The 22,775-nt window shown below is 38.9% G+C and overlaps 1 protein-coding gene across 1 annotated transcript; it reads left to right on the top strand.

The window, feature by feature from the left end:
* Positions 1-1,234: 1,234 nt before the first annotated feature.
* LOC119723036 lies at positions 1,235-21,689 on the top strand. Its single transcript, XM_038193517.1, has 4 exons — positions 1,235-1,491; positions 1,976-2,033; positions 12,406-12,545; positions 19,355-21,689. Exons 1-4 carry the CDS (start codon positions 1,267-1,269, stop codon positions 19,706-19,708), a joined length of 777 nt encoding a protein of 258 aa, XP_038049445.1. The 5' UTR covers positions 1,235-1,266; the 3' UTR covers positions 19,709-21,689.
* The last annotated feature ends 1,086 nt before the right edge of the window (positions 21,690-22,775 follow it).

The following is a 22,775-nucleotide window of genomic DNA, read 5'->3' as shown; positions in this document are numbered from 1 at the left end:
TTGTGTTGTTCATGTTTTTTATCTTTTAATACGTGTTCCTCTAGTTTTTTTCTGTAAAGGTTCATTGTCATATTCTCTGTATTGTTTTTTGTTATATTATAAATAATAATAATGTAAGTTATACAAGAAACGTGAAGATTCTTTGAAAAGTATCGTTTATGCATAACATGCATGACTTAATGTATTACCATGGACAAAAATACCTTCTTCATGATGACATTAACAACATTTTAAAATATAAAAAGTACACTAACAGACACAATCTGCAAAATGCTCTTTCAAGTGAGGCTCAGATGTTTGACTCATTTTAGATTATGACAAGTCATCAGGTCGACTCTAGTCGGACTGCAACAAAGGCACGCCATACATTATGCTCTCCCATGGATCAAGAGGCCGTGCTGATCTCGCCTGCGGTGGCTAGACCAGACTCGCCCAGCCCCGACGCAGCTGCAGTCCACGCACGTAGGTTAACGTCTGCCCACCTCGCATGGGCGTCGCCAGGATTTTTTTTCCAGCGGGGAAGCAAAGCAAATTTTCCTTCGCAATTCCATACCTTTCTCAAGATATTCTCAATATCATTTTTTCGAGCGTGAGCAGGGAAGCATTTGCCCTAACACCCCCCCCCATCACATTAACAGCAATATGGCTTCGCACCTCTTTTTCCTTTTTTTATTTTTGTTTTCTTTTTCCTTTTTTTTCTCGTTTTCCGCGGGGGGGGGGGGGGGGCAAGTGCCCCCCTTGTCCCCCCCCCTCACGACGCCAATGCCACCTCGAGCGCTACTCCTCATTATGGAGTAAAGAACAATCATATTTAGTTGTGCGACCTTGAGCGGAATCACATTAATGGAACACACAAACGTCCCGTGTTTTTGGTTCGCATTCTGTTCCACTTCTTGTCATAAGTTTGTTTAATCTAAATCTATAAGACAACAGTTACAAACAATGTTTGTTCAAGAAAGGTTCCCGCGGCAGACATTGACTTTGACGAAAAAGCTGGTTGTCGTAACAAAACAAAAAAAAATAGTCAAGGGAACAGCTACACGCCTCATTATGATTAATATTTCACTATGGGTAAAACAAAATGTTTATAATAGAGGGAGTGAGAGAGAGAAATGTACGTCTGTCATTTTTATAAATACATTTATAATGATAACAAATGTCTAAAACTTCAATTTGTTTTGTTATAATTGCTTGCTAAAGATGTATGACGTCTTGCCCTTTAAATGTAGGCATCTTGTGCAAGTAACCCGCACCATTATTATAATCATGACCACGAGGATATGCCATCTTGCGTGTTCTCGTGCGCATGCGTCGAAGCTCCACACCCAGTTTTTTTTGCAAGCGCTAGCGCAAGCCGTGTTCTTTCTCTACGGGCCTCGCCTCTCTCAAGCATTCTTGCGGCAAACGTCCTACGAGTACATTTTAGTATTTGTGCCCTTTCTGGCAATTTCAGCCTTCAATCGTCCCTCCGTCGACCGAACAGCAGGACAGGTCAGTATATGGACAAGCTTATATTTCTAAACTCTGAAGTTATTGATGGTATTTTTGGCGAGTTTGTTGTTTTGTCTAAAGTGACTGACGGTGGTGCATGATCAAAAATGATCAAGTATATATGTACATGTACATGTGTATGACAAACAGTGCCGTAGCGCGTGGGTGTATAATGGACAAGGTCATAACTTTGTCATCATTGTCATAGGGAGCTTCTGCCTTTAAATGTGTTTTAGTTTCAGTACTTGAGCAAGAAGGAAATAGCGAGCTCCCAAGTGTTCACATGAGCTCGGTTTTAATTGTTTATGTGGTTCACGTTTAGTGTTTCTGTTGTGAAAAAAAAACATCATTGAAGGCCAACGATGTGGTCTTCGTTACGTTTATCGGGTCTCCGTATTAAACCGTTGAGAAGACCTGATCGAGTGATCGTGTTTCACAAAATCCCTGGACTCCGAACAATATTTGTCTTCTTTGATTTCTGCAGCAAACACAACACAAGATGAATCACCTCGTTATCATCGTGATTGCTACTGTAGCATTCTGTAAGTATACAGCTTATTACCAATACTAGTCACTATACTGTCACTTCAGTCGAAGAAACCTGTTGTTGCCTAATTTTGATTTTGATCGCTTTCAGATATTTCATTTTTCTGTTACAGTCTCTTCAGAAATTAAACTATTATAACACAATATGAATGTCTTCTAAAACAAGGCTTAGTTACAACTTAAGTTACAAGCAAATAATTCACAAATAAACAAAGGCTTAGAAAGAAGTTGAGAGTTCGCAAGTACGATAAGCACTAGAATTGTTTCCATTTTAATACCTTCTCAATATACCTCATTTTAAGACGAATTATTCTACCTCCATGGTGTTAATAAAACTGTTTAAGGAAATTGTGAACCTAGACCAATAAAAATCCCGCCGCAAAGCTACTAGCTATATTATGCTTCAAAGAACAAAAACAGGGTTCCTTAGTGAGCGGTAAACCCGCTTGAAAGTACTGGGTAGATGTACAGTCATATTTCAAATTGTGGTCCATTTGTGGTTTATTTGAAGATGTGTTTTAGCTCAAATTCCACAACTATACTTCAAGAAAACTATCTATCGCTCATTATTGGCTGTTTCGGCACTTTTGCCGAAACAGCCTTTGTTTTCGTTAAGATTTTTTTTTTTATTTTTGGCTGTCTTGGCACTTTTGCCGAAACAGCCTTTGTTTTCGTTAAGATTATTTGTTTTTTCTTTTTCAGTAATTTTCGCCCATAGCATGTGAACACGTTTTTTTTGTTACGGGCACTTTGGGCACTAAAATCAATCCGATTGACTTTATACTTGGCACACACTTTGACCAGCATCTGAAGTTATTTGCCGTACATTGACATCATCGTGACGTCATCATGAGTTACGTGATGTCACATTATATGCGATTTTTCTGTTGTGACCATTTTCTAGCAGAATTCGTCTAGATCTGACAGATTGGGCTATATCTCCAGAACTAAAGGTCCGATTATGTTGAACGTTGGTATGGACCTAAACCGTAATGTGTTATAGATGAAAATTCAAGTGAAATTAGGATGATGTCATCAAGTGACATGTGACGTAATATCAAATGTGCATATTTTCAAGGTCAATATCTACAGAACTACAGGTCTGATTGGGTTGAAACTTGGTATGTACCTAGCCCGGGATGTGTAATAGATGAAAATTGAAGTGACGTCATGATGACGTCATCATGGGTTACGTGACATCTCGTAAAAAATTAATAGATTTAATCTTTAAAAATCAATATAAAATCCGTGAGAGACTTGAACATGATTTTTGCGGGAATGGATAGAATTATCGAGGGTCTTCATTTATATCAATATGTGCAAAATCACGTTACCCTTTCTTCTGGTTGAAACCGGAAGTGCCTTGTAATTTAAAATTGGTGAAAGATCTGAACTTGCTTTCAACGATGTTTGCTCTGGCAAAGTTCTTCTTTACAATAATATTATAGTAAGAGATGAAACTTTATGTGACGTCATCATGACGTCATTACGTCACATGTGACGTCATAATTCACAGCCCTATGAGAATAGAATCACATATTATATGCCACCATTTATTATAAACAGAACTACACATCCTTGGTTGATGAAACACATGTCACGTCACAAAAAGCTACCGAAACAGCCCTGTGTTTGTCCGCAAGCATAAGTCTGTTTTTTTGTTTTGTTTTGCTGTTTCGGCAACCAGCCGAAACAGCCTTTGTTTTCGTTAAGATTTTTTTGTTTTTTCCCCCAGTCATTTTGCCCATAGCATTTGTACACGTTTTTTTGTTACCGGCACTTTGGGCACTAAAATCAATTCGATTGACTTCATACCTGGCACACACTTAGACCAGCATCTGAAGTTTTGTTCCGAACATTGACGTCATCGTGACGTCATCAACTAATTTATTATAGAATTTTGAATATTTAATTTTTCCCATAGACTTTGTACACAGAAATTAAAAAAAATTGTCGATTTTCAAAGGGCATTTTTGACTCTTTGCCAGTAATTCATTTGCACCAATCTTTGTCCAAGCAAAGACCCTAGTTAAACAACATTGTGTAGTGATGACGTCATGATGACGTCATTAGTTAAATTGCAATTAAATTGTGACACTTATAATATTTAAAAATGCATAAGAAATCAACCGTACGCGTCCGCAGCATTCTGTTACCGGCAAGTGAGGTCTTTATTTCATTCAGTGGGCGTGAAATCACGCGACCCTTGCTTCCGGTCGAAAAAGGCCAACACCGGAAGTGGCTTATTATTTGAAAATGGTAATAGATATGAACTTGCTTCTTAGGGTGTTAGTCTTTTGGCTAAAAGTATTCTTCAAATCATCTACCAATGACGTCATGCAATCTTCGAGCGCCCTCTAGCGACATGTTGAAAATTAACAAAATGTATTTTGAATAGATGTCTGTAGCAAAGTTTGTCGGAATCGCCTAAATATTGGTGTAAATGATGACCTTGACCCACTTAAGACGTGTGCGAAGTTTTAGGCGAATGACGCCATCAGACCGGAAGTTATAATAAAAATACCCTTTTTCATTTGAAAATTCCTAAAAAAGTCAACCATGGCAGTTTTTATGTTAGTTGTTACGTTAATTGTCGAGTTAAGGGTAGGTCTAAACATTTCAAAGCGTCGAGGCAATAAGCGAACTCGGACATGCCCTGCGAACGCTTAAAACTTCAGGCTGATAATACATCTGCTCTAAAACATGCACAGAACATTTATATGTACATACACGTACGTTACGCACATACATGTACATCGTATGTCAGTCAGCCTGCAGAGCACGTGTTGCCGAGGTCAAATCCTGTCCACATCACAGTGACTGTTTTAGCCGAAAAGCCATACGTTACGTATTTAAAGGTGCCGTTTTTCTGCAGTGAGATTTTCCACAAGTCTTTTCCTATACAACAATGATATCTTACTGAGTAGTTCTGAACTTCAGCCGAGAATTACTATGAGAAGAAAAGAGCAATCGTGGTTTTTTTTCGCGCTGTCATTCGATTGAACATATTCCTAAGGGTCAGAATATCAAGTAATATTTCATAAAAATGTTTCAGTTCAAAGGCAAATTACAAATTTAAAGATGCAATTTTTCTGCAGTGGTTTTTTTTTTAGCCCGTTAACTTTGTACACGTGTTAGCCCATTGACTTTGTACACGTTTTCAAGCCACCATTTCTATAACTTGGCGATCTAGAATCGTCATCAATGTTACAGCCAAGGAAGACCCTTATACAAAAATTATGCCAAGACTATGACGTCATGATGACGTTATCACCTAACTTGTTTAATTGATTTTTGAAAATGTACGTGCATATTATGAAGTCCTATATCTACAGAACTGTAAGTCTGATTGGGTTGAAACTTGGTATGTGGCTAGACCTGGATGTGTTATAAGTACAAAAAATAGGTAACGCCATGATGACGTCATACGGAGATTTTATATGAATATTTGAACTTGTTGACCTTTTAGCCATATCTCATGAACGTAACATGCAAAATTAAAATTTCTTTGTGTATTTGGTCTGTTAGGTAAAAGGTATTTGCACAAAATTTTGAAAAAAAAAATAGCTGACATATGACACCAATTCAAAAATATTGTTAATTCTTTTTTCAAACACTTTTCACATGTCAATAAATCTCATGAACAGAAATGCTCAATTCAATTTTCTTAATTATATGAATCGGATTGAAGGTCAAAGCTATATGACAATTTCAAATGACGCAACGACTGCATGTAAGTTTGACTGCAAAAAATGAAGGAAAAAAAAAACAGAAAAAAAGGCTTAGAAATTGACCACAAGCGTGTGGCTGTTGGAGAAAATTAAACTTTTTTTCCAAATACGGTGGGTAATACTACCAAAACATCCCCTTCCAGGTGCATGCTTCAGACACATGTGATTGCATTGGTTTTAAATACTGATCTTTGGTATTTCGCCTTTTGTTGATCTCCGCCAATGCCATCTTAGATTGCTCTCAGTTTCCTTTATTTTGTAAACACCCCTATACGATTATAATTGAGCACATTAATACGAACTAAGCCCGCATCGCCGGCTTCGAGGGGTAATGAATAGAATAACTCACTACAAGGAAACTCTTTACAATTTATAACTGGGGAGAAACCTTGAATGAAGACCTGCTACAATTTGAGTTTTACGTAACATTAAATGGCCATTATTCTATTATATGGTCTGTCTGCAGCACAATACTATCCAATTTGGTTGTAGCTTGGTATGAACCTCAGCCGCCATGTCGTATACATACATCCAACTGACGTCATGATGACGTCTTGACATGACATATCACTCACATTAAAGCTGCATTTTTTACAGCCTATATATTTACATTTGCATTTTCTTTTTACTACACCTGCATTACCTATCAGTGTGTAACATAATGCCGGAACAGCCCTATGTTTGTCCACAAACATATGTCTAGTTTTGATGTTGATCGCTTTCAGATATTTCATTTTTCTGTTACAGTCTCTTCAGAAATTAAACTATTATAACACAATATGAATGTCTTCTAAAACAAGGCTTAGTTACAACTTAAGTTACAAGCAAATAATTCACAAATAAACAAAGGCTTAGAAAGAAGTTGAGAGTTCGCAAGTACGATAAGCACTAGAATTGTTTTCATTTTAATACCTTCTCAGTATACCCCATTTTAAGACAAATTATTCTACCTCCATGGTGTTAATAAAACTGTTTAAGGAAATTGTGAACCTAGACCAATAAAAATCCTGCCGCAAAGCTACAAGCTATTATGCTTCATAAAACAAAAACAAGGTTCCTTAGTGAGCGGTATACCCGCTTAAAAGTACTGGGTACATGTACAGTCATAGTTCAGATTGTGGTCCATTTGTGGTTTATTTGAAGATGTGTTTTAGCTCAAATTGCACAACTATACTTCAAGAAAACTATCTGTCACTCATTATTCACTCTTATTCTCGTGTACGTAAAGTAATTTCCATAAACAAGAAATAATGGTCTTGTCCCACACTTACAGTGGGTACCATAGCCTGTACAGGGTGTTTAAAAAAAAGGAAACCCAACTTCAAAGAATGAGTATGGACAGACGATATGTTTACTGGTTATAACATTGGTATCATCTGAAAGCTTGATCTCTATGCTTTTCAATGATACCGCGTTAAGTTTTTCTGAGTCATGCATCACTGAAAACTGGATGCAGAAATGCAGTGGGTTCACTTTCATAAAAAAAACAAAAACAAAACAAAAAAAAACACTGGGTACGTTGCGCCTATTGTTTCGGAAATGGCTTGAATGTTAATCCTCGGGAAAATGCCACATTGTTTTGAACGTGGCTTGGTCAACACGAGAAATTCATGACAAACAATAAAATCCAGTTTTGAAACCAACCCGACTTGTTTGTTGGTTTCTTTTTAAGCACTCGTGACATCTTCTTGAATACCTAATTATCATGCACACTATGCCTATTGTGTTTTGACATGAAAGTGAACCAACTGCAATTTTGCATCAAAATTGTATTGTATTGTATTGTTTTTATTTCCATTTGTCACAAATTAATATAATGCAAATGCAACAGATTATTTACTACAACAATAACTTAACTTACTAGAATAATAATACATGTACAACACTTTGATCAATTTAACATAAGTGGTGACAGATGGGGGAACCAGGAAAAAAGCCTAAGCTTATACAGAGCCTGGTCCCGTTAGTGAATAACGTATGAAATGAACAGCAATTATGGATATAATTTAAAACAGTGGTCAATAAATTAATAAATTAATTATTTACTTGGCATAATAGTCGAAAAACTGATGGAAATTGAAATATGCATGTATTTATTTACAATATAACATTTGACTATGATGGAGTGTGACTTGTACAAATGCGAATTATGGGTGCACGTCTTATATAATACCGGAAATTAGTAGGTTTTTTAAATATCTTTTGAATTTATGCACAGTCCAAAAGAAGGGTATAAGGGTTAGCTGATTCCAAAGAAGAGGGCCTTGGTGTCTAACTGTTTTCATGAATGATGTGGTCCTAGCCTTGCCAATGTGAATTTTTTTGGCTGATCTTGTGTTATGTAAATGGACATCTAGATTCCTCACAAACATGGACCTGATATCTGTAGGTAGTAGTTTGCCTTCGAATTTAAACATTAAGATTCCTAGATGGTATTTGTACAGTTCAAATATATTCAGTGTTTTATATTGTCTAAAAAGGGGCGCAGAGTGTTCTCTTAAACCGGAGTTTGTGATGACTCTCATCAGCTTCTTCTGTACAATTAATAATTTATTTAAATAAGTACTATGGGTATTTCCCCATGCTAGAATTCCATATTGAAGATGGGGTAATACAAGTGTATTATAAATAGAGAAGAGGACATTTCTAGGTAGTGTATGTCGAAGCTTACGTAGTACACCCAATAACTGGGAAATGGATGTGTGAACCTTTTGGCACTGTAATTTCCATGAAAGGTTACAGTCAATTATGACACCTACAAATTTGAAATGATCTACTTGGCTTATCTAAGATGTATTAATATAAATATTAATGTCAACATCAATGTACTTTTTTGAAAATAACATAAAACATGTTTTCTTTTCATTTACCGACAATTTGTTACATTCAAACCACATGGAGACATTCTTAAGTTCTTTGTTTATAATTAAAACAAGCTCATTTAAATTAGAGTGACTAAGGAAAACGGTTGTGTCATCCGCAAATAAAATAAAAGATAACAATTTCGAAGAGTTACAAATATCGTTTACATATATAAGGAAGAGTAATGGACCTAAGATTGAGCCTTGTGGTACGCCACAAGTAACTGACTGAAGGGTTGATTTATTATTTTTCCATTCAACAAACTGTTTCCTGTCACAAAGAAAATTTCTAAACCAGTCCAGGGTCTTCCCCCTAACACCATACCTGTTAAGTTTTGAAAGTAAAATGTCATGGTTAATAGTGTCAAAGGCCTTAGAAAGGTCTAAGAACAAGCCAGTGGCGCTCAGTAATGCATGACCCTAGAAATGTAAACAAGGTATCATTGAAAAGCATATAGATTACGCTTTCAGATGATACCAGTGTCATAGCCAGTAAACATTTGGTATGTCCATACTGGTTCATCAAAAGTTGGGTTTCCTTTTCATTGAAACACCCTGTATAAACTTGCAAGTATATACCAAGGGTTGAAGTGGGCCTCAATAACAGACGCAACGATAGGATCTTAATTTCTACGGGTTGAAGAATTGGCCAATCGAGAAATTTGTACCTTCAGTGAAAAGGGTATTTCATCAGCTTTCCAACAGTGTGGGAAAATAGTTCGCTACTTACAGCGTTGAAGTCACAACGCAATCGTTTTTTTTTTCTTTTATCTCTGCATATACAGTTTGTTTAGTATTATCATGGTACGGCCAGATGGCCTGCCAATACTCTAATTTGTATTTATCTCATGATTTGACTGACTCACCTACTCACTGTCACTATTAGACTTGCCTCAGTCCACTCTGGCCCAAACTAATGCACGCAATGACCCTATCTATAGAACCCAGCTTTAGGCGTCCCTTGTCAAGTCCTAGAGCTATGATTTGACCAGTTCCATTGTCAACTTTTTGCTTGCCTGGAAATGTCCAGACCTTCACGGTGCAATTTAAACAAGTGTTCTGTGTCATGTTCTTTGTTGTTCCAAACAGTAAGAATACACCATAAACTGGGTTGTTGTTTGTTTGGACGAAACGGGTCAGGGTTATTGAGTATAAATGATGATATTCTTTGAACGGATTAGGTAATTTCAGTATTTTTTTATCTGAAATGATAGCCTTTGCAATTAAGCTATAATTATTGTTGGTGCTACATATTTTTTTTTTTAAATAGGAAATATAACTTTTGGGGTTTGGGTTCCGCTTTTTTTAAATTCCGCAAACAGGACGCTGGGATACTCTGATGAATTCGCGCTCTGATTAATTAGATTTTGCGTGACCAGTGACCTGCGCGTCATCAAGGTCATGACTCTGCAAGATTTGAAACGGCCGTTAAGACTGATTCATTAATCTTTTTATCCGGTTTAGAGATGGTTTTCTCGTTGAAAAAGCGTTATAATGTAGGAAATTCTGTAAAACTTATCTGTGTTGTAAATTTACAATTCCCGTCACACGCTCAGACTCCGTTTCGAATCACGAACGGTCGGAGTGCATTATGCCACGCTCAAAATTTTGTCCACATGGTTCGCAATGAAACAGAAATCACCTCCGGTATGGAATGTGCGCAATTCTATGGGACGTTTTCGGATAACATTTGCGCACATTGTCTAACTGCGGTCTTGAACAGCTGCAGCCAGATGCTTTATACATAGGTCATAGGCCACTTCCTTCACAAGATTCTGTGAAGCTCATCAGAGCATGGAGGAAGCTATTCCTTCCTCCATGAAACAGCGTTCTGTTTGCAGGGCGGGGGGTACGAGCGAATGTGTATGGAATCACACATGGGTCATGCATGGGTCACGCACTACACAGGCACACAAGGTCACACGTGTGGTTGTTGGGAACAGGATACAATGTACCCTGCAATACACATGTACATTGTGCATGTAAGTATGCATTGGGCTTTATGTACATTTTTGTACATGTACTGTTCAGTAGACAGCACATACATGTATTGGGGCAATATGTCTTTATTTCCGTGTGTTCTTATTTGTGTTTTAGTTATATTTAATGTACAATGTATATTGGATGGTAGTCTCGATCTTTTCCTTTGGTAATTTATGTGGTAGCATTACTATCGTATTTTTAAAAGTTGCACATACATGTATATGCAAGGCGAAGTAACAAAAAAAAAAAACATGTTTCTCATCCCTGCCTGCTTCCTTTTCGGAGGCCACGATTAAAGCATATACAAACTGTTCATTGTGGACCATACCACTCCAAATGACTGTAAATGTGTTCGGTTCTCTTGTTCAACTTGTCTTTCATTTTAAAAGTGTTTTGGAACAGTGGAAAAACCAACGGTTGCAGGAAATTTTAAAATGGTGGCCATCTTGACAAAAATAAAAAATAAAAATCAAGTTCCTCTCAGCTTCCTTCTTTTTTTCAAAAACTTGGACGAGAAACATTTTTTTTATTTGGTAATTAGCATGGTACAACATAAGTACCACAGGATATCAAAGGTACCACACACATTTGTGTCGTACTCTCCTCCAATTCCACTGACCTGTGGTAGTTTGTGTGGTATTTAGTACAGTACAACATAAGTACCACAGGATATCGAAGGTACCACACACATTTATGTGGTACTCTCCTCCAATTCCACTGACCTGTGGTAGTTTATGTGGTATTTAGTAAGTACAACAGAAGGACCACAGGATATCGAAGGTACCACACACATTTATGTGGTACTCCCCTCCAATTCCACTGATCTGTGGTTGTGTGTGTGGTATTTAGTACAGTACAACAGAAGTACCACAGGATATCGATGATTGGTGGCGAATACCACACACATGTATGTGATACTCTTCTCAAATCCTACTATATAACAAGCTTGATCTACGGGCTAGCAAATGTTTTAACTATCAACGGTACTGAATGAAGTGAACAAAAAGTAATCGATCGAGCTGTAAAAGCAGACTTCACTCTCAACCAAACTTGGTAACAATACTCTTTGATTTGAGACATTTGATTCTAATTTGGTAAACTTCCCTCTGGCCGGGTAATGCACTTTTTGTTTGTATATTTAAAATCAAACTAAACGACACTAGTGTTATTTCATTGTCCTGTTAGCATAAGAAATGGTCGCCTATCCCGACTTCGCCACTCAGTTTCCAAATCACAATGTTCTTATCACAAAGCTAAATGTCATCATGAAAACATGCATTTTTGTCATGAATAATTGATTACACTGAAATGTTGAATTCAATATACATGAGTTCGGTCAGTGACCACACTTTGAAAGTGTTAAATCCAGCTTTTTAAATGTTAATGCCAACACTTACTATGTTAATTCAACATTTTAACTGAAGTTTTGGTTCAACATTTTTCAACTTTAACACTTTGAAAGTGTTGAATTAAGACTTAACAACATTTAAGATGTTGAATTAACATTGTAAGCGTTGGCTTTAACATTTAAAATGCTAGATTTAACACTTTCAAAGTGTGGTCACTGACTGAACTCATCTAAGTGTTGAATTCAACACCAGTTTTTAGATAAACGTACGAATTGGGTATTTCTGATTTACCATAATTTGTTCTAAAGATAGAACCTGTGAGATTAAACGAAACACTTCGATCATAATCAACCTGTTCACGTAAATGATCAAGTGTGATGTCGGCCGCAGAAACCTTGATTCTATACTAATTTGAGATATTTGTTTTGTTAATTACGTTTCTAGTCGGTCGTGGCGCTGATGCTCAGTGTTACAACTGCACTTACACCGTAATGGGCGAAATGATGGTGGGACAAAGAGGTTGCATGGAGCCCGGTTTCGACAGTACGGGAATAGAGACTGTACCATGTGAAAACAAATGCAAAGTAAGTACATACATTATTCAGACAATCTACGAATCAAACTTGTTGATGAACTGTAACAACCCGCATTTATGGAAAGTGGCTTCGTAAGCGGGTCCATTGAAAATGTACAGGGTCAAAACATTCGAGTCATTTTCTCTCAATTTGTCAATTTCTTGCTGTTTTTCTTGAGAGAGTTCTCTAAAATCCTCAAAAGTAATACTATCCAGCATAATTGTTGGTTTTTTTTTTGCACAAAATACACACTTTAAAAAATGTTTTCGTCCCATGCCGGCGAACGATGACAGGGAAAATTAATAGTAGGGCTCCTCTCCGCGCTAGTGAAAAAAATCCTGTGTGATTCGAGGAACCATCAAATTTTGGGCCGAATCGTGGGCTGAACAGTGTACCGCGTGCGTAATTGCTATTCCAAGGACGGTTGGGGCCAAGTCATAAATAATTCGATGTTTCGTTCGGCCCAGCATGTTTATTCATGAGAACAGAACAATGATATCAAGAGCATTGCTGTTATTAAGTCAACCAGTAACATTAAAGCATTTTAAAGAACGGTCGTCGTTGAGCTACCACAGCCTAGTGGATAACGAGATGAGCGAGCTATGTATACAAAGATCCTTGGTTCGAATCCTCGTCGTCGCTGCTCATTTTCAGGGACTATTTTTCTTCTCTAAATTTGAGATAATTTTTATTTAAGGGAAAAAGAGAATGAGAACCTAAGTGTCTTGCATTGATTCAAAGGACAAACTGAATTATGCATGACTTGGCCCCAACCCTCCCAGAAAAAAACATACGCGTACCGCGTGACGATGCGTTTCCGCCCAAATTTGATGGATGATACCCCGAATCACATGTATTTTTCTTTCACACGTGCGGAAAGGAGCACTGCAAATTTCCCTTGTCGTCGTGTGTACCCAAAGAAACTATGCCGGATAGTATTACTTATGACGATTTTAGAGACTTCTCTCAAGGAAAAAAAAACGACAAATCCTGGACACATGGACAGAAATGTCCCAAATGTTTGGACCCTGTTCAATGGGCCGCTTTCGCTTCCGCCTCATGGCCCTTATTTGCATACATTATCATTCTCGGGTAAAAAATGACTATCGGCCGGGGAAACAGCGATGAAATCTATTTGATGGTACTGTTCTGTAACACCCACACCCAAAGGCAGATCCAGGGGGAGGGGGGGGGGGGGATGGGGCCATCCCCCCTCCAAAAAAATTATATATATATATATATATATATATATATATATATATATATATATATATATATATATATCCAATATATATATTCCGGGAAAATGACTGAAAGGTAACGATCGAAGCCAACAAGGCAACAGTAAACTTCCTTGACATCACATTAGACCTGCGAACGGGAGGGTACAAGCCATACATGAAACCAGGTAATGTACCTCTCTATGTACATGTCCAGTCAAACCATCCACCCGCCGTCATCAAACAGATACCAGAGGGAATCAACAAGCGACTCTCCAACATCTCGTCGAGCAAGGAGGCATTCGAGAAAGCTGCCCCGGCCTACCAGGAGGCTCTGCAAAAAAGCGGGCACAAGTATCGGTTGACATACACACCGGGCAATAACACCAGGAAAAGGACTAGAAAAAGGGAGGTGACATGGTACAACCCGCCATACAACAAGAACGTACGTACCAACATTGGAAAGAAATTCCTTCAGATAATAGACAAATGCTTCCCCAAGGAACATAAGCTTCACAAAGTGCTCAACCGGAACACAGTAAAGTTATCGTACAGCTGCATGCCGAACATGAAGGCAACGATCCAGTCAATCAACAAACGGAAGGTAAAACAGGAGGACGACGTCGGTGGTAGAACATGCAGTTGTCCCCGCAATGCCGAATGCCCGCTGAACGGGGAGTGCCTCAGCAAGAACATAGTGTACCAGGCCACCGTCACGAGCGAAGGCAGGAAGGAGGCATACGTCGGGCTGACGTCCACAACCTTCAAGGCGAGACTGGCGAACCACAAGCAGTCATTCAGATCCGAGAGCAAGAGGGCGCAAACAGAGCTAAGTAAACATATATGGGACTTAAAGGACGAAGGGAAAGACTATGAAATCAAATGGGACATAGTTCTGAAAGCACTGCCATACTCTAACGTAAACAAGAGATGCAATTTGTGTATAGCAGAGAAGTACATAATCATATGTAGGCCAGATCTAGGTACACTGAATAAGAGAAGCGAAATCGTCTCCAAGTGCAGGCATCGAGACAGATGTGTTCTTACTTCAGTGACGTAAACGCGTACTAACTTCAATGACGTAACGCGCGTAACGCGTGCGCGCGCTTGATTCGAAATAAGGTAAGATGCTACTTGTATTCTATTTTTCGTCATTCTGCTGATGAGTGCCTTATGGTACGAAACAGTCTGTTCAGAAAGAGAATATTCTGAATTTATTGCATGTTTATAGCTCTACAGAGATGTATCGAGCACTGTGAATTGTGATAGAAGACGATTTCATTGGATATACTAGCTCCTATTTTTATAGTTGAGCACTCTCCTGACGTCGCACTTCAAAATGGAAAGAGTGAACTTTGAATATTCGACGAAGAATATTCCGGTAGCATCGAGAACAACATACCTCAAGCGCCTGATCGAGAAAACGGAAATGTTCATCAAAAGGATTAGATGGAGATCATTCTTCTTTCTGAATCCGGAGCTGAACAAAGACAAGGCGGAGAAGGAGGAAACGTACGGATTTGACTCGCGGAAAACACCACCAGTCATTCCGGAACTGAGAGAATTCGAAGACAATTTGGTGAGTCTGATTCAAAACGTCGAATTTGAGAAGACCACTAGCCAGTTCCAACGCAAATTAAACGAAGACATAAATACGATTAGGAATGATGATAAGCTTACCGTCAAGGCTGATAAGACTACAAATTATTACAAGATGGAAAAAGATGACTATGTAAATCTTGTCAGGGCGAATGTCACCAAAACATACAAGAAAACCGAGCAAAAGGAAGTAGCGGAAATCAATCGCGAAGCGAAAAGAATTGCTAAAAGTCTTGGACTGGGCGACCGCATAGATAAATTGGCCGAGAGGGAAGTCTTCATTACTTTGAAGGACCACAAGGACAACTTCGATAACAAACCATCATGTCGACTAATCAGCCCAACCAAATCAGAGATAGGACATATAAGTAAAGTGATCCTCGACAGAATCGTCGGTAAAGTCATAAGCGCGACAGGATTCAACCTGTGGAAAAGCACGGACGCCGTACTGGACTGGTATAAGAAAATCCCAAACAAGCAAGAATCGAGCTTCATAAATTTCGACATTGTGGAGTTCTACCCCTCGATAACGGAAAAGCTTCTCCTGAAGGCCCTAGGGTTCGCGGAAAACTACGAGAACATTAGCAGCAAGGAGAAAGATATCATCATCCACGCAAAACAGACAGTGGTATTCAACGACCAGGTACCGTGGAAAAAGCGTAATGCAGACAGCAAATTCGATGTCACGATGGGCAGTTTCGACGGCGCGGAGTCATGCGAGCTGGTCGTAGCATATCTGCTGTCGATCTTGAAGCCAAAGTACGGAAATAGAGTGGGACTATACAGGGACGACGGTCTGGCAGTATTCAAGGAGACCCCCAAGAAAATAGAAAACATCAAGAAGGAAATATGCCAAGTATTCCGGGAAAATGACTTAAAGGTAACGATCGAAGCCAACAAGGCAACAGTAAACTTCCTTGACATCACATTAGACCTGCGAACGGGAGGGTACAAGCCATACATGAAACCAGGTAATGTACCTCTCTATGTACATGTCCAGTCAAACCATCCACCCGCCGTCATCAAACAGATACCAGAGGGAATCAACAAGCGACTCTCCAACATCTCGTCGAGCAAGGAGGCATTCGAGAAAGCTGCCCCGGCCTACCAGGAGGCTCTGCAAAAAAGCGGGCACAAGTATCGGTTGACATACACACCGGGCAATAACACCAGGAAAAGGACTAGAAAAAGGGAGGTGACATGGTACAACCCGCCATACAACAAGAACGTACGTACCAACATTGGAAAGAAATTCCTTCAGATAATAGACAAATGCTTCCCCAAGGAACATAAGCTTCACAAAGTGCTCAACCGGAACACAGTAAAGTTATCGTACAGCTGCATGCCGAACATGAAGGCAACGATCCAGTCAATCAACAAACGGAAGGTAAAACAGGAGGACGACGTCGGTGGTAGAACATGCAGTTGTCCCCGCAATGCCGAATGCCCGCTGAACGGGGAGTGCCTCAGCAAGAACATAGTGTACCAGGCCACCGTCACGAGCGAAGGCAGGAAGGAGGCATACGTCGGGCTGACGTCCACAACCTTCAAGGCGAGACTGGCGAACCACAAGCAGTCATTCAGATCCGAGAGCAAGAGGGCGCAAACAGAGCTAAGTAAACATATATGGGACTTAAAGGACGAAGGGAAAGACTATGAAATCAAATGGGACATAGTTCTGAAAGCACTGCCATACTCTAACGTAAACAAGAGATGCAATTGGTGTATAGCAGAGAAGTACATAATCATATGTAGGCCAGATCTAGGTACACTGAATAAGAGAAGCGAAATCGTCTCCAAGTGCAGGCATCGAGACAGATGTGTTCTTACTTCAGTGACGTAAACGCGTACTAACTTCAATGACGTAACGCGCGTAACGCGTGCGCGCGCTTGATTCGAAATAAGGTAAGATGCTACTTGTATTCTATTTTTCGTCATTCTGCTGATGAGTGCCTTATGGTACGAAACAGTCTGTTCAGAAAGAGATATGCCAAAGTTTGTTTAACTAATATGCTGAATTTATTGCATGTTTATAGCTCTACAGAGATGTATCGAGCACTGTGAATTGTGATAGAAGACGATTTCATTGGATATATATATATATATATATATATATATATCTCTCTCTCTCTCTCTCTCTCTCTCTCCCCCCTCTCCCCCTCTCCCCCTCTCTCCCCTCTCTCTCTCTCTCTCTCTCTCTCTCTCTCTCTCTCTCTCTCTCTCTCTCTCTCTCTCTCTCTCTCTCTCTCTATATATATAATATAATAAAAAAAAGAATCAAAATATTATTTTAGTGACTTTGCAGTAATAGTCAGGTGGCACATGGTCGGAATCGTGACCGACTGGTCCAAAGCACCAATCTTGGCATATAGATTCTTATAGCCCTAGAGAAGATATTTAGAAGGGGTGACACCTGAAATTCTTTTGGGAAGGGTGCTTCATTTGCATAAATCGTTAATCCCTGCCGTGTAATATATTTATTCCCATATTCGGGTTAATTTTTTTTTTAAAGTGTATTTTGGCGATTCTACTTGCATATTCTTACCTCAATAACATTTTGTAAAACATATAAGTGACTAAATAATTAGGAGGACATAGTAAAGAACCAAAATTGGTACTATTTTTACCCTAAAGTTACGCGCATTTACCTTTTCCTCAGATATCATCAACTAGTCTCGCCAAACGTGGGTATTGATGAGCTTCAAATTCAGAAAGTTACTTACTGGCATAGTTACCCTAACAAAATTTAGTGGGAAATCAAGTGAAAATTAAAAAAACATCTTGATGTTTAGCCCAAAAGACCAAAAAAAGGGGAGAAAATGTGGTGTCCGTAAATTGGGCTTTTACGGGAAGGGTAACGTGGGGACTTGAACAAGTTCAACGAAATCCCCCTAAATAAGAGATTATTGTTGTTTTCAGTAATTTTGTCTACGCCAAAACGTTTTCTCAACAATAATTTTGGGAATTTCCTTGAACTTGTTCCAGTGTTCCATGCTAGGCAACCCTTCACCTACTTGTTAGCCTAATTTATGGACACTTGGTTTTTTCCATTGTTTGTTTTCTGGGCTTAATATCACAATGTTATCATTGTTCACATGATTTTGCATAAGGTTTTAATAGGGTAACTGTACCAGTAAGCTACTTGGTGAATTTGAAGTTCATCATTGCTGATGTTTGGCAAGACTAATTGATGATATCTTGAGACAAGGTAAATGCGCGCAATTTTAGGGCATAATAGTAGCCATTTTGGATCGTTACTATGTCCTCATAATTATTCAGTCACTTATATGCTTTGGAAAATGTTATGTAAGTAAAGATATGTAAGTAGAATCCCCAAAATACACTTTAAAAAAATAGAAATATACCAAAATATGGGAATAAATATATTACACGACAGGGATTAACGATTTATGCAAATTAGGCACCCTTCCCAAAAGAAATTTCAGGTGTCATCCCTTCTAAATATCATCTCTAGGTCTATAAGAATCTATCTGCCAAGTTTGGTGCTTTGGACCGGTCGGTCACGATCTTGACGAAAATTAGATCTAAGCCACCTGACTATAAAGGCAGGCAATGAGTACACCACCATCTTTTCCTAAAAAAAAATTGGTTAAAGTGATCAGAAATTGCCTCAGAACACACCACAGAGCATCTAGAATCCATTTTTTTTTTGGCCCACAAAAATCCGCCCTTGCCCACACCCTCAAAAAACACAAATAAACAAACACCCCAACAGCCCACCCCAAGCAAACAAACAACAACCAATGTACAATACGTGCGATTCACAATAGTGCGCCTCCAAGAGTTTACAACGCGTTGGCCAATTACAATTCGCGAAATCAGTCGACCCAATGCGCGTTTGCAAAAGGTCGACTGATTTCGCGCATTGTGATTGGCCAACGCGTTGCAAACTTTTGGAGGCGCACTATAGTGAATCACCCGTATTAAAATAAATGGGCACGTGTTATTTATTTGTATATTTATTTTACTTTTTTTCAGATCGCACATATGGAAATGGCTGCTACTGACATTACACCACAAATGACTTTGTACTTGCGCGGGTGTCAAAACAAGGCTGTGGAAGGACCTTGTATTGACTTAGACGGCTTCGAAGTAGTAGCAGGGCAGACACTAACTCAGACGTGCTGCGAGGGGGCGCTGTGCAACGGCATGGAAGCAGCAGGACAGACAACGCCTCAGACAAGCTGCGAGGGGGCGCTGTGCAACGGCATGGAAGCAGCAGGACAAACAACGACTCAGACAAGCTGCGAGGGGGCGCTGTGCAACAACGCTGCGCTGATTCAATTAAGTATTGCGCTTATCCTTGCGCCGCTCTGCGCATTGGTGTTCTAAACTGTCTAGTGTTCTCTCGCGCGCACCGTAAATTCTCCCATTTTTTAACTCGAGCATTTAACTCAAGTTGTAGGTGTAGTCTTGTACTAGTTTAGACCCACAGCCAATATCATGAAGTCACTAAGCACACACATTTAATTACCTCAGGAATTGTTTACAAAGCAAACCACAAAAACAATTACAAAAAAGAAAAAAAAAGGCTATTGCACTGCAAAATGCATGGCGAGTTGTACATTGCTTTGGAACTGTTTCTTAGGGGATGTTACTTAGCTTATACATAACCATGCTAAGTAGTAATGTTTCTATTTAATGACTTCGTGAAATTGGGCTCTGAGCCGGTGCGCATGCGTATTGTCATCCAGACATCTGTCAATCTTGACCTTTGGCAAGGCCTGGTGATCTTAGGATTCATACTTACCTTATTTTTTTCGTGTCAAGATTAGTAGAAATGTGTTTACACTTTTTTTTTTTTTACTTTCTTAGTTATTTAAACTGCTGATTTCTATGCATTGTATTCGTTCAATGGATGCAAACAATGTCAACCAAATGCACAATTTATTCCAGTCAAAATCACCAATGGCCGGGTCTGTGGACAAAACAAATATCATCAAATCAAAACTCTCAGAATGGATTTGTAATATGTACAAAATGACGTTAATTCCTGAGCGAATATAAAATAAATATATTCAAACGAGGAGACATAGATTAATGAAATCCTGCCAATTGACCTATTACCGTTTGCGAGTTAGCCACGCCCTTTAGACAAACCTATGGAATCTGTGTATGTTAAGCTTGTTTGTCTCAGATTTTGCGCGTTTTGCGTCCATCTTGTAATTGGACAAAATTGCACAAGTTGATTTGATGTGATTTGATGTGATAATAGAAGTATAGCGTATAATACCATGAAATATTCCCCTATGCATTTTAATGGGCCATGCATATTCATATAACCTTTGACCTATACCTCCCATGGTTACTTGATTACTGTACATATGGAGCGTGGAACATGACCTACAGAACTTCACCTAATACATCACCTAGTCTTGTCATTATTCTACATGTATTATCATATCACATGCATCAAATATGTACATTTCTTTCTCTGCGATATGGATAATTGGAAACAATGTGATTGGGAATACTGTATTTTATTCTTTTTTTTGTATAATGTCAGTTTAGGCGCCCCATAGCGTGGCGTACCTTTCTACCCAATTCAATTCAATTCAATTCAATTTATTATACTCGTCACGTAAAAAAAACATGAAATTGATTTCCAGTGTCCATTATACATGTACAATAAGACCACAGATATACGAATGTAAAATAAATAGAATTAGATGTAAAAAACAAAAGGTACTATAAGATATTAACACAATGACAAACTATATTTACAGAAAAATTGTTTATCAAAAATTACAAAGTTGTCATCCATCAAATAAAAACACCAGATTGTTAGAACAAGGAACCTAGTAAAAGACACAATTAAAAAGAGTTCTTTACAATAAAAACACCGAAGAATGGAGCGGATGGGAAGGATCTTGCATTATGTCTTGTAGCTTAGAGATAATTGCAGATTCAAACATACAATGTAAATTCTTAATGTCCAGGCCAATTGTTTTGGAGGACAATTTGGTGACACGTTCCAGTCTGTGTCTGTCCATCGCTCCTAGGGTACCGTACCAGGCAATCATACAGAAGGTGATGATAGAAAGTACTGAAGGTGATGATAGAAAAGGCTTGAGCTTTTGTTAATCTGTGTATATTCGTGTGGATTGAGATAGGAATAACTGATGATAATTATTCACATCTTCGATGAGTTTGGTTGATGTTGAGCGTTATATGGAACGGGGCAATGCTTGGATAAAATGATGCAGTGTACTCTAGTAAAATTACTATGCCATGTATAATTCCTTGCTCTATGTTCAGGCCTACATTTGTCTTGATACGTCTTAGCCTAAATCACCGGAGTCTGTCTGGTATAATTGTCACATTCGTTCAATTTTAATATTTTTCTAGTTTTGTAGCTGTTGACCTTATAACCTGCGATAATTAAATAAGCGATTATACAAGAATGTATTTCGTTCCGTCATTAATTTGTTGTATTAAAACAGTAAACTAACTGAGAACGGTTGACCAATCTTAAATAGAGGAATGAAGATACATAGAGTTACAGTTTAACCCTGAAAAGGCCGGGGGGGGCGGAATCCTCCCCCCCCCCCTCGACTTTTTCGGCGATAGCCTTTAAACATTTTCTTTTCGCGACCCGACCTTTAATAACTTTTTACCCTCGAGCCTTGCGCATCTTTTGACACCAAAAACATAAACATCGGACCAGGGGTAGTCGAGAAGCGAATTTTTTTTCCGGCGCCATGCGCCGTGAAAACTGAATTTTCCCATATACGTCATGTACACAGACCAGAATTGTCATTCATACATATGAATAATTAATTAGCCATAATTCCAAAACCCTTTGACCTTTCGTGGGTATGTTCATGAAGAGTTGCTCTATGCATGTACCGGGTTTCAACATGTTTCGTCACTCGATGGCCGAGATCTTAGGGGGGGGGGGTGGCGGAATCCGCCCCCCCCGGCTGAAAGATGGTCAAAATAACCCGGCCCCTTTAGGGTTAACGTGCCTTCATATTGAGACAAGATGAGATGTTGCAAAAGTGCAAGCCAGACTTTGACACTAGTGACAGGATTTGTGCATGACCCAGGGTGTCATGGAAGCACTCTTTTATAGAAAGCACTCGGAGAGCGACACCTCCGCCAATGCTAAACAAAATCGAATCGATTTATACTTGTACCTCTGCTTGTATATGCCTGTGTTGGTCTACCTTTCCACTCCCCTGTAAAATGGTCCAGTCCATTGACCTGTGTGGTTAAATTAGGTGGGTGATAAGGCATACAGGGTCACCGGGTCAGTGCCTCGCACATGCAGCTGGTCACACAGAGCGATCTGGTGAAATAGTTTCCATATGATGGCTGAAAAATACATTTAAAAAAATGCATCCAGACGCAGATCTGGATCACTTTAAAAAAACAAGGACCTCCCCTAAAAATAAAT

The sequence above is a fragment of the Patiria miniata genome, unplaced genomic scaffold (assembly GCF_015706575.1).
Source record: "Patiria miniata isolate m_02_andy unplaced genomic scaffold, ASM1570657v1 HiC_scaffold_16, whole genome shotgun sequence".
NCBI lineage: Eukaryota > Metazoa > Echinodermata > Asteroidea > Valvatida > Asterinidae > Patiria > Patiria miniata.
The sequence above is the reverse complement of the archived record's forward strand: the minus strand, read 5'-3'. Positions and strand labels throughout refer to the sequence as shown.